Here is a 13,067-nt window from a genome sequence, read left to right on the forward strand (position 1 = left end):
CTTGCAAGGTTTGCGCGAATGTAGCCAAAAGCCAGGCAGAGAAGGCATAGCTCTGTTTGGCTTCTAAATTACTTTTTTTGGACACGGCGTCTCTCTATTGAGATTTCCCTCTCTCTGTCACAATATAATAATGACTGTTTCTTTTGCCTGATGCAGTATCATTTCAAACCTAATCACCAATACAGTTTCTAGCGATGTGATATCCTTGCATATGAACTGTTAATATACTTCTCTGTATCTGCCTCTTGTTTCTGACTTGAGGCGGGTATTATCATTGTAATCAAGCGGAGACCCAGCTAACGCGATCATTTTCTAAACCATCATGTAGAAATAATCCCCCCTTCAAATGTGATTATTTTAATAAATCTTTTTAACCAGCCATTCAGTCACACAGCAATGTTACACACACATCCCCCCCAAGCCATCATTTGGAATGAAAGCTTCCTTTCTACACGTTTGCTGTATTTGCTGCCTGTGGAGTTTATAAACTTAAATTCTTGCTTTTTTTTCCCCCATTGTGCCATTGAACAAACGAACAACCTCAACCTTCATCCTAAAGCCTCAATGATGTGTAGAAGTCTGCCTTCTATCACAGCATTCACATCCCCGAATCTGGGTGGATCAAAACAGCTGTTTCTCATTTAACTTGCAAAACCACACACACACGCACGCAGGCACGCACGCACGCACGCACGCACGCAGGCACGCAAGCACGCACGCACGCGCACACACACACACACACACACACACACACACACACACACACACACACACACACACACACACACACACACACACACACACACACACACACACTCCAAATTTAAGCAGCAGAACTCTGATTATCCAGAAATGCATGAGACACAGAAGAAGCACAAGGTGGGGCTGATTCATCTCTTTGAAATACTTTCTTTTTTATTCAAATTTACAAAAAAGAAAAAGTACAACGGAAATAAATACACTTTATACAGCACGCAATTGTAGAACTCGATCAACATTGTGTGGGAATCATGACAATAGGTGGTGGTGGTGGGGGGGGGCAACTAGAGCTCTATATTAAGGTTGCATTAAAAGGCTCTACATTAAGACCTTCAAATAGCAACTTCCAAATTTAGATGGAATCCTGACTTTGTTCCGTTTTCAAGACAATCTAATAAACTGGAGTTGTGGGAGCTGCAATGACTGTGTTCTTTCATTTAATCCAGTGGAACTCAAATCACACCTTTGATGGAATCAATTAATCTCGATCACAAGGTTAAAGAATCAGTTCTGTCAAGTGGTTTTATTTCTTGTAGTGCTGCATTACTCCAGAGGCTCATTGCTTTGATTTGGACCAATCAGACAGTGGCGGCTTTCGAATTAGACCAATTAGCATGTGTGGTCTGATTTATGTGTAAAAACAGCAATTCAAGTCATTGATTGCTATACGTCAGTTGAGCTAATTGCCTTGTGATTGGTGTTCCTCAATTATTGTTGTTTGTGTCAGTGTCAAATGGCGATCGACATTAATTGTGGATGAATGTTTAGAACCTGTATTTATTGTAAATCCATGATAAACAATATAATCCCAAGTCATTATTTACGATCATGCACTGTTTGGCTTCACGGTGATTGAAATGATGTCCACACTTTGGACTAAAAGTTGCTATCGACATGAGGAAGGTGAGGAAGCAGCCTCATGCCAGTAGAAATCCAACGGAAGCCAAGCTCGGCATTGACTCAGCAAGCTGTATGTAGGCGGAATGAGGCCTGGAACAATGCACAAGCCAATTTCACCATGGCAAAAAATGAGCTGTAAATACATACATATGTGTATATAGTTCTAATTTGGGGGGATTATTTTGACATTTTTAACCTTCGAGGCTTTCACTCTATCATTCTTGTGCTTGCTCCCTTTTTAAATCAGCATTCCAAATATTAGATACAGCACTCAATTTAAATGACTCATTATGCAAGTAATTATAGTGTGGATACCCATTGATAGATTAAAATGACTGTAATTTCCCAACAGATTGTGCAAGTTGTCATAAATATTAGTCCTTTAAGATGTTGAAAAGCACTAATGTCCAAATTTAGATTGTCAGGTAGAATCACAAAGGAGTGTTCACATTTCAGTGTCTCCTTTCAAAATAAATTGGGTTCAATAGGACTGCCCTCGTGAACATCAAACTGCATTCAAGATGTGAACTACGAACGATTCCAAACCAATTCTTAATTCCATATCAGAGTGTTATGCACTTTTAGAAAAACTCTTTAAACTGGACTTTTGTTTTAGCATTTTAATAGAGTTTCTATCCACTTCACTGCCTTTTCATCAAAAAAAGGTTTCTCAGTGGGATCAGACCGTGCTGAAGCCTCCAGTGACTAATATTTTGCACAATAAACTTCAGTGGCCACAAGTACCAGCGAGTGGCTCAGAGTTGCCACAAAACAAAATCCAGTCCTGTCCACACGTTGCACAAACAAAGAATACATTGTGTTCAGTCCACACGGCTGTTGAATCCAGTTTAGTTGATTCTAATCTACAGTTCCAACAGTGATCCATTTGGACACCAATAATAAGCTAAGATAAATGTCATCTGTCAATGTCTCTTTCTTCAATAATATCCAGCACTATTTACATTGTTTTTACATACAGTCAAATATTGTATCAATTCTTGAATCCACATCTTATAAAGACAACGGTGATCTTGAACATAAATCATCATCATCCGACACAATATGAAAGTGCATTGGAGCTGAAAAAAAAAAAAAACAGTTGCATCCTGACCTTTTACAAGAAAATAAAAAAAAAAGAGCCATCATGGTGTTTTTTAAACTACAAGGATGTTTATTTGGGCAGTATGAGATTTAAAGTTGGATTTTTTCACAAGGTGTTTTGTTTGAAATCCATCCATCCATCCATTTTCTGAACCGCTTAGTCCCCACGGGGGTCGCGGGCGTGCTGGAGCCTATCCCAGCCGTCATCGGGCAGTAGGCGGGGGACACCCTGATCTGGTTGCCAGCCAATCGCAGGGCACACAGAGACAGACAACCAATCGCACTCACACTCACACCTAGGGACAATTTGGAGTGATCAATCGGCCTACCAAGCATGTTTTTGGAATGTGGGAGGAAACCGGAGTGCCCGGAGAAAACCCACGCGGGCCCGGGGAGAACATGCAAACTCCACACAGGGAGGGCCGGAGGTGGAATCGAACCCGCACCCTCCTAACTGTGAGGCGGATGTGCTACCCAGTGCGCCACCGAGCCGCCTTGTTTGAAATCTTTTATAAAAAAAAAAAAAAAATCATGCAGTCATTGTCCTCAAGACGCATCGAGCCAGACAACAGAGCTGTTGGTTAGACATAAAAAATAGTTTTTCTATAAAACATTTACGGTATTAGCAATGGGATCATCATTACTCCATACAGTAAATGTGTTTGCTTTTTAGAACTGACTTTCGTACAATCAAAGAGTGTAAATGAGTTCCATTTGGGAACACTCAAAGATGGGAAATGAAAGGGAGTTGTGGTGATGGTGGGGGGGGCGAGCACATCCGAAAATCATTTCAATGTTTTCCTTGAGGGCTGAAAGGAGTCTTTCATAGTATGTGAATGATTCATCATTTTCATTTAGAGTCAAGTAGCAAGCTGAAAATTTGACCCTTCTGCCACTGGAAACTGAATATAAAGTTTTTTTGTGTGTTTTTTCTTCTCTAGTGGTCTCATTCCCCAACCGCCTCTCTATACATATTCATCTCTTGTTACCACTTTATATTTAATGATATATTCAAACCTCTGCTCAGCACATCATATCTCATAGTAGCCCAGGAACAAATCGGAAAGAAAAAGAGTATGTAATGCAGGTACACTGTAGTGAATAAAAAGTATTAAAAGCATTTTTGCAAAGTACCATTCTTACCTCGTGGCGAGGCAGACCAACTTGTTTGATATTTCATTCACCTGCCACAATAGAGATGTTAAATTTACTTTCTTTCATTTTGAGGGCAAAAACTGGATTATTTTGATTCTTATGGCGAAAAGATTGGGAAAAAAAATCATATTTTGCAATGTATCTACATTACAATATACAGTGATACCTTGACTTACAAGTGCTCCAACTTGAGTTTTTGAATTACAAGACAGTGGTAAGAACAATTTTCTTTTTTTCTTTTATAGACCAGGGAGCATCAGGCACTCCATTTTGAAATTATTGTGGCAAACCTCGTAACAAAATGCGAAAGCTCAGGTAACTGCTCGGTTTATTGCCACTGTCAGTTGAAGTCTACTGTCAAACTAAATCTAAAACAACAAAGAATTACAAGGCGTATATTTAACCAAAGTACATAACTTTATCGCAATCTTGATGTCAACACATAATGGGAAATGCTGTCAAAGTCAAAGTCAAAGTCAAAGTCAAAGTCAGCTTTATTGTCAATTTCTCCACATGCCAAAGACACACAAAGAAACCGAAATTTCGTTCCCCCCTATCCCACGGTGACAAGACATGGCTCACAACAGACAAACAAGTAAACAGTATCCAAGCTAATGAAATTGGCATCAATAATGGTCAGTATAAACATTTAAAAAAACGATATTTGAACACAAATGGCGCAGCAACACATGCAGACGGGGTATATCACACCAATCACAGACATATAGTATTCTTCATGCTCTGAGAAACCATATATTACTGAAGCATAGTTACAGCCGTTTTCTTTGCATTTTACCATCTGGGTTTTAATCATATATTGCGCCTGGCACACACACACACTGGAAGAAACAACAACACTGAATTGAAGCATGACATGATAAAAAAAAAGTTTTTTTTTCCTCCACATTCTATTTGATTCTGTTTTCAGTTTATAAATGAATGAGTGTATTTGATTGTATTTATGTCGTACAATACTCTAGTGGAGGGGTCACCATTGCCCCCCCTGTTTCAGGCACAATTGTGATTCTCTAGGACTGTTGTATCATTTGAAAATGCAAATACCAGCAGAGATATATCAAAATGACGTTGTCATTATCTTCTTCCTAATCACTGTGAAAAATCATTAACATGATCAGTGTGTTCAGAAAAATGTATATTGTTAATAACATATATAATTGGTGTAGTCCTTCATACTAATCAGTAGCCAAGAGTTAGTTTCCAAAAATTGGTGACCCCTGCTCTCGAGCACTTTTTTTCCTATGGAAATATTTTGATGGAAGTTTCTGGGGTAGCAGAACAAATGATTGGCCTTTCCGTTGATTCGTGGTCACAGAACGTAAACGTTTGAAGTCAAGGTATCACTGTATATTATTTTTCTTTCATCATCTTCCAGTTATTTTGGAGAATCACACATAGGTATGCTCAGAAGAGCATCACAAGGTTCTTCCTACTTTGTCACTGATCTAACCACACATTTAAAGGACAATCCGTGTTTCCTCCTGTTTGTCTGGATTCAATTGTGTATTGTTTATCTGGGTTGCTTTTCTCTATCCTAAATTTGAAGAAATAGTTGGCGCCGGCCCATCTGCTCCCCGGGGAGTTGCTCCCCATCTCCAGTCCTCCTCGCTCCAGGCTGCCAGCCGGCCAGCCGGCCAGCCGGCAGAAGCATCCTCTCCTCTGCATTGTCTGTGCTGGACCATATCAGTGTTTCAACACTTATTGCTTTAAATTACATCAATCACTCGCTCTCCTTGCCTGGCTTTCTTCACCCTCCCTGGGCTCATTTTTCTCTGTCTCTTTTTATTACTTTGCCTCTTCATCTTTCTCCCCTTTAACTTCTCTTCACATTAGTCTAGTTGTGGTAGTCTTTTCATCATTCTCTTCCCTCCCTTGTAGCCCTATTTTTATCACTCCTCGGTTTTCCCCTTCATATCGATCCCTCTCTTCTTCCTTTCCCCCTCTCTTTTATCTGGCTCCTCCTTCTCCTCTTTGGGACTGTCTTCAACTTTTTCCTTTTCTTCGCTCTCTTTCTCTCGGTCTCGGAAGAGTTGAGCTAACTTGTGGAACTGGGGCCCCCACTCCTCCATTCCGGCACCCCAGTCCTCCTTATCTGCATCCTTCTCTCCTTCGCTCTCAAGCGAGCTCAGGGATCCAGCTCGGGACCCGGTACCCTCCAGGCCGTAGATCTGCACCGAGTCATATGGTGGTTGCGAAGGGTCGAACGTGACCTGGGCGAGACGTAGGCGTAGGAATTCACCCACTCTCAGAGCCAAAGGGGGACCTCCAGTCCCTGGTGTTGTTCTGGCCGCCTCAATACCTGGAACCCAACCAGGGCCAATGCCCAGCACTCCCCCATAAGCACCTCGAGGCTGACCAGGGAAGGGCAATAGCTGCGGGGTCATATCCATTCTTGCCACAACATAGCCACCCAAAGTCACCCGATCTCGCCAGTCTCCAATTAGACCAGGCGATTCTGGGTAGACAGGTGGACTGCCAGTCAGTGATATGCCACCAGCTTCTCTTTCTGGCCTTGCCACTACAAAGTTGCTCCCCATCTCCAGTCCTCCTCGCTCCAGGCTGCCAGGGGACTCCTTCTGCCTGCGTACCTCCGCCTGCAAAACGCTGGCGTAATTGCGAGCATTGGTAGCTTTCTGTTGTCCGTCAGCGGAGGCTGGACCACTTCCATTTCCGTTTCCTAAATTGCATTCAAACTCAGGACCTTTTGAAGACAGACCGGCACGGGAAGCCTTGCGCCCCGCCGCGGGGAGGGTGGCTGAATCGCACACCCAGCCTCCTACCCCATGACCCTGGCCAATCATGGAGCCGGATCGTGTCAGGACCAGGTTATGCTCCCTCGGTAGTGTCTCCGACTGCACCTGGATGGGATGTAGGTGAGCATGAGAAGTTTCAGTCCGGGTTTGGAGTAGGGTGAAGAACTATAAGGATGGATGGACCAAGGAAGGAGGGTCATTTGGTAAGACAAGACAAAAATATGGCCAAAGAAGAGTGATGGCAAAATCAATTGAGACCAAATGATAGGCAGACATTGAGCAAAACAGAAAAAAAAAAGTGGCTAGATTCATTGAACACTGCCCTGTGAGTTGAAATGATTAAGAGATCAAATATTTGAAAATGAAATGACGACAGAGCATGTGCTTTGGCCTAATAAATAAATACGGCACACAAAAGATAATGAATGGCAGGAAATAAATGTGCTGACATGCCTGACTCATCACCAGCTGTGTCCTGAATGTCTTGGACATATTGTACAAGATTAAATGACTTTAACCCCAACCTGATGATTATTTCATATTTCACTCATTATTCAGTAATTTGATTCATTCATAAAATAAAAATGCAAGTAATTATAGTCCGTTATTGAAATAATGGGAGATGATAGGTATCGCTATAGAAATTCTGAGCTTGATAAAAAGATGACTGAAATGCTTACCCATTCCATGTCATGACTGTGGTTGACTTTGTCTTCACTGCTGTCCTCAGTGCAGTTGCTGGATGTTCCCATCCCTCGCCGTTTCTCCTGGGTGTCACTAGTCCGTGGTGTTCCTTCATCCGATGTGCTCACCCCGCTTTGGGTTGCAGTGCCATCGCGGCTGCCCGCGTGACTTCCTGTTCGGCTTCCTGTGCTGACATCTGTGGGGGTTATGTACACGGCACCTGACTCTATTGGGCCAACCATGGCACCTTGGTTTTGGATGACCAATGAGTGGTCCGGTTGGCCTCCGGGAAAGCGGTATCCGAGCTCTGCCAGACCCGGTTCAAATGTTTCGCCTGGTGTGCGACGTAGAACTGGTAAGGTGTGGCTGCTGTAGCAGAGGCGACCATAAAAGGGTCCTCCTGGACCCGAGTAGTTGTGTTCAACAACTGGATTCTGAGCCCAGCTGCAGGTGCGACTTTTATCCTGGCCACGTTGGCTGTAACGTCTGGAAGACACAAAACTACAGGCTAGAAATGAGTTTTTTTAAACCTAGGAGCAATTATGCTAATCATTGACTTCATTTGAGGAACAAATACGTCTTTATTTTGTGAAGCAATTTTTTGGGCGAGATAATCCTAGGGACCTGAAGCAAGGATTTTTCCAAACAGTAAACATACAAGGAGGAGGTTGATTGTAGCTATAACATATTTTAGTATTCAAGTAACCTACTAAAACCTCTATAGAACAATCATGTATTTGTGTAACTAACTTAATTTTTATTTAATTCAGCTCACTTAATAACGAACAACCAGGGCATCTTTTTTTTTTTTTTCTTAAATTTGCACTGCAAACTGCTTTTTTGTTTCTAGGCACATTTTAAGAACTTCTATTTGGAGGTTTAAGGCAGGCAATTAAGAGCAGGAGAAGCCAAATGACATATTAATGACGTCATCTGTTAATCAACATCGACTCGACTATCATCACGTAAGCGGTGACGATAAAAAATGCAACATTTTTCAATCCTTACATAGACTAACTGAATACATTTGTTTGGCAAGTGGAATCCATTGCAGGCAATTGCATTCTATTGGCGAGGGTGTTTCATGTTCCTGTGTCTACCTCCATAAATTGCAGAAGAATAAATAATTAAAGTTTGATAAACTAAAGCCAGCCTTCCTTCTTTTTATGGGCTCTCAATAGGACTTGCATGAATTCACTGAAACTCATTATTAGACCAAAGGCAATAAAATGTTTCAAGCAACATCAAAGTGGGTGCAAACAAGTCATTGATGTAGCAGACCATAAACAAGCTTGAACAAAACAAGAACAACATTGTGGTCCACCAGGACTGCCGGGCTTGATAGCACTACACATCAGCAGTTTGATGGCGCCTAATTATGACCTGGGAGTTGTGGCTTGATTGCTTCCAAAAGTGGATCAATTATTGTACCGGCCAAGATTAAAGCTTCCACTCTGAAGCAGTAAATTGTTCCTTTTCAGGCATCCTCTTAGTGTGTGAAAAGCAGCTAGTCACCAGCGAGGGCTGTCACAATTAACTGAACCCATAAGTGTCACCGCACAAAGGTGTGTTGATGATGCATGAGCTTCCGACTGCAGAACAAACAAATAGTTCCACTGACTCATTGCCTTAAATATCTATTTGTCATCATAATAATCCACTGTTGAAATGTAAACTAGACTCAGTCTACCCTCCAGGCAGAATTTGGCTCCGCCTCTACAATCCTAACACATTTAAAGAAGGACAACATGAACAATATGAACTTACACGTTCCTGCTGTCCAGTGTGCGATAGCCTCGTGAGCGTGAACTGTGGGGGGCGCTCTGGAGCGCGGCAATATCGAAGGCGGCCGTGTCAGCCTCACCGCCGCCCTCGTCGTCGTATGTGATGATGTTTTCACGGACGTCATCATCCTCCAGTGGTGACAGCGAGTCATGCTTCTGACGCCTCAATGACAATGACAGGGCACTCACTGCTGCGGTGGTGGTGGTGCAGAGAGAAAATTGAGGGATGAAATTGAAAAGAAGAATGAGGAAAAAGGGTCAAAGGGTGTCACAGGGGAAATAAGGAGGAAGAGAGGGAGATGGAGGAAAATGAAGGAAGACAAAGGGGTGAGACAAAACAAATTCAGAGGCGGTGTTGGGTTAGAGGGCAGGTGTATCATATCAGCAGGCTGCAAACCACCACTTTGTAATTGACTTTGAGCTCCAGCCAGGCAAATGGAAGCTTTACGGTATTCTCCCATGACTGTGCGCTTCCAAAATGCACAACAGCGTTTGATAGCGAAGAAAACACACAGTGGCAATTTTGATGGATTTTCATTGATGTTAGTACATTTGGCTGGGGAGCTACGGTGGAACAGAGCCAGTCGAGATGAGTTTTGGTCTCCACACCACTTTTGAAGGAATCGGCCCAAATTCAAAAGCATTTTTATTCCATTTAATCTCAGACTGGATTTTTGATCAATGCAGAAAGTAGGTGCTGCGCTTCCGTCTGGAGTGAAACGCTCCCTCCAATGCGCCCCCCAAAAAAAGAAATAGATGCCAGGAAACTCGTGAGCAATCAAGTTTGGTTTCCAAAATCAGTTCAGTGTCACACTGTAAAAGCGCCAATCCACACTCTGATCAAAAGTCACAAAATCATTCTTGCCATTTTGTCATTAAATGCGCAATTACAATATTTATTCTTTTTATTTATTTGATAGATATTTTTTGTCTTTGCCAGTGTGGACGAAATCAGTTGACTTTATTGCTTAAACATTTTCCGTACTTGAACCTGTTTATCCGCTCAAAGGCTCTCTGCATCACCTTCACACATTAATGCCTCCCTCCCTCCCGGTCCCATCCAGAAGGATAATGTCCCTATCAACAAGGAATGAGCAGGGATTCAACGGAGTGAATAGAAACGACAACTGTGCTGGCCATGAACCAACACTTTCTCAGAAGCCAGACATTATTCAATTGAGTATTTGTGAAGTCCTGCTCAGGTGGAAGTGACATTTCATTGTGTGGCTACCCACAACACGAACCAAGAAAATCAAGGATAATAGCTATTTTACAAGTGATTGGCAACAACAACAAAAAAAACCTTCTATTCAAGCAGCTGCGAGTTAACTATGAAATATTCACGCAACCGCTTTCATACTTTCATATAGAGATTTGGCACGTGAGCATTTGGTGAAGGATAAATGGCTGGAAAGTCTTTGTCTTTTGATATGTAGATTTGCGTCAAAGAGCTTTGTCGCATTTCTATAACTAAAGTATAAATTAATTTGTTTAAGAAAGAAAATCATTCACTATCTGACTTTTAGACTTACCCAGTAGTGTTGCAACGCATGCCAATATGGCCAGCAGAGCGGCAGTGCTCAGGCCAGGCGAAGGCGACGTGGAGTGCTGGGGGAGACAAACGGTTTCTTTTTCCCAGTCCCATTCACCTTCAGCCTGTTTGTCCTTTTCCCTCTCTCGAGTCTTTGCCCCTCCTCTCAGGCAGGGACAGACAGACACCGTGACAGTGCCCGTGCTGGTGAGACCTGATGTCCCGTCTCTTAGAACCAGTGGCACATAAAGTGTTATGGTGGAAGACGGGGAACGGGACAGTGGCTGCAGCTGAGACAACAGGACCAAACTTGCTGTGGTACCTGCAGAGGAGGAAAAAAAAAAAAAAAAAAAAAAAAATCAAATATTGCCAGAATAACATTAGGATTTTTCTTGGTTCAAAAGATCCCAATCCTGATGTATAGGGCAAAAAAAAAAAAAAAAAGTTATGGAGTTTGATCCATTATTGCAGGTTTGCACCATGTTATTAGGATTTGAGATGTTTTCACAAAAAAAGGCTTCAGAAATGTTAACGGCGCCAAACGAACTGTGCAGCCTGATCATTAGCATAACTATTAATCAAAACAACCATGAGTCAAAAAATGAAATGCTGATTTTTTTTAAGCAATTAAGTAAATGTCTAAAGAAAAACTAATTGGAATAACTATGCCGTTTTGTTGTTTGTTTTTTCGTATTTTTTTTTCGTCTAGGAAGGGCTACACACAAAAACGTGTAATTAAGAGAAATGAAGAAAAGAACGTGTGAGGAAACAATGAAGGAATTGAGACAAATATAGTGACGGGGGGAATAATTGAGTGCGTACCACCACTGTCCCTGACACTGAAGTTGAGGGCTGCACTGGACTCCGGAGGGATGCTGAAATACACCGTGCTGTCATTCCCGCCTTCATCTCTATCAATCGCCCGCAACACCTGCACCACCTGAAACCCAGAGATAGAGCAATGTGTGTGTGTGTGTGTGTGTGTGTGCGAGTGTGCAAGGGCAGGGTTGGAAAAGCAGCAAGATGAGACAGAAAGAGTAATGAGAGAAACACACACACACATTGCTTTTTAGCAAGCAATAAGCCATTAGCCGGCGTCAGCAGAAATCAAAACAAGCCAAACAATTAGTATAGCGGCACACGCCAACCGAGTGTAACACACACCAAATGAATAACTGGCTGACATGAATGGCCTTGCACAAATATGCTGCTATATGGCTTTCAATTTGGTAAGAGCATCGCTGCATTTGGACATAGTGGCAGCGGTAAGAAAATGAATGGAAAAGGATGTCTTACATCAGCCAAAGCTGATGGCTAATTTCTTTTTAATGAAAAACACCAGTCATTACCATGCAAGACAGCCTTTTCGAGATGGCGTTTGGAGAATGCAGAACCCAAGAGGTTTTGCATGCCTCGTGAGTGAGTATGCATTGCCACATTATGGTATCGGTTGTTGTGTGTGAATATTGGATTGTGTTGTGTTGTGTAATGACTTGTCACACTGAGATATGTGTACACACTGCAACCCATTTGAGGATACCATCCTTTTTTTTAAATGTACTGTAGTCTCACTAATGCCCAGTCATGTAACTGCTTCAACACAAAAGTGGAAATTAAGGAGCGAGCATGGAGATGCTATCGATAGTTTTGGTAGGACTTGAATCAATCGGAAAAATGCGTTATGCAAAATATAGTTTTCGAGCAAATTCCTGTTTAACAAGGAAAAACATTCATAACAATGCTAATTTTGTGCTCAGTTTTTAGCAAACAAGGAACAGGCTTTTGAAAATTATATATTATAATATCTGATTGGTTGTTGTTTGACAATACACTGTGTACATTTGATTATAAATAATTGTAATTGACTACATAGAGCAAGAAAATATGAATACCTTTCCAACGGTTGATGAGTCACACATGGCCGTCGTGTACTGTCTATCCAGCTCCGGAGCATTGTCATTCAGGTCTAATGTCTCGATTGCAACCAGAACTCGGGACACCTGGCTGGGGTTGTCTGAAAAAGCAATTAAGAGACAGATTGTTTACAACACAAAGTCCACACAAAGTGCTCCAAATATAAAATTCTATGAACAAAATTCCCAGAAGCAATAAACATCCCTTTGAACGCACACAAAGGTGCAATACGCACCCCATTAAATCGGCTCAATTGTACTTGTGGGTAAACGCAACCATTTTGGTGTTAATCCAAACCTTAGCACTCAGATCCCATTAGTGGCTTTGCTGAATAGAAAGTCTGATTTGGCTGCTGCTGCAGCTGCAGCACTCAGGTCCTCAGCTGGAAAATATCTGATGTTTCCACTGCGCAAGACACACATAAAAGCAAACGCTCCATTCTGAGGAAGCACAACAGCCTGAAGTGTG

General features: G+C 42.1%; 1 protein-coding gene across 2 annotated transcripts in view; it reads right to left on the bottom strand.

The window, feature by feature from the left end:
- Window positions 1-889: 889 nt before the first annotated feature.
- LOC125985312 (uncharacterized) overlaps window positions 890-13,067 on the bottom strand; it is a 107,450-nt gene continuing 95,272 nt past the window's right edge. Inside the window, exons 10-15 of one of the 2 annotated variants that reach the window (XM_049748019.2) lie at window positions 12,578-12,699; window positions 11,508-11,625; window positions 10,687-11,007; window positions 9,138-9,345; window positions 7,367-7,856; window positions 890-6,851 (exon numbers count right to left, since the gene is read on the bottom strand). In XM_049748019.2, the coding sequence (XP_049603976.1) occupies window positions 5,823-6,851; window positions 7,367-7,856; window positions 9,138-9,345; window positions 10,687-11,007; window positions 11,508-11,625; window positions 12,578-12,699 (2,288 nt within the window). In that variant the 3' untranslated portion in view covers window positions 890-5,822. The remainder of the gene's footprint in view (window positions 6,852-7,366; window positions 7,857-9,137; window positions 9,346-10,686; window positions 11,008-11,507; window positions 11,626-12,577; window positions 12,700-13,067) is intronic. The other variant, XM_068648598.1, reaches the window with a different exon arrangement.

The sequence above is a fragment of the Syngnathus scovelli genome, chromosome 17 (genome assembly GCF_024217435.2).
Source record: "Syngnathus scovelli strain Florida chromosome 17, RoL_Ssco_1.2, whole genome shotgun sequence".
NCBI lineage: Eukaryota > Metazoa > Chordata > Actinopteri > Syngnathiformes > Syngnathidae > Syngnathus > Syngnathus scovelli.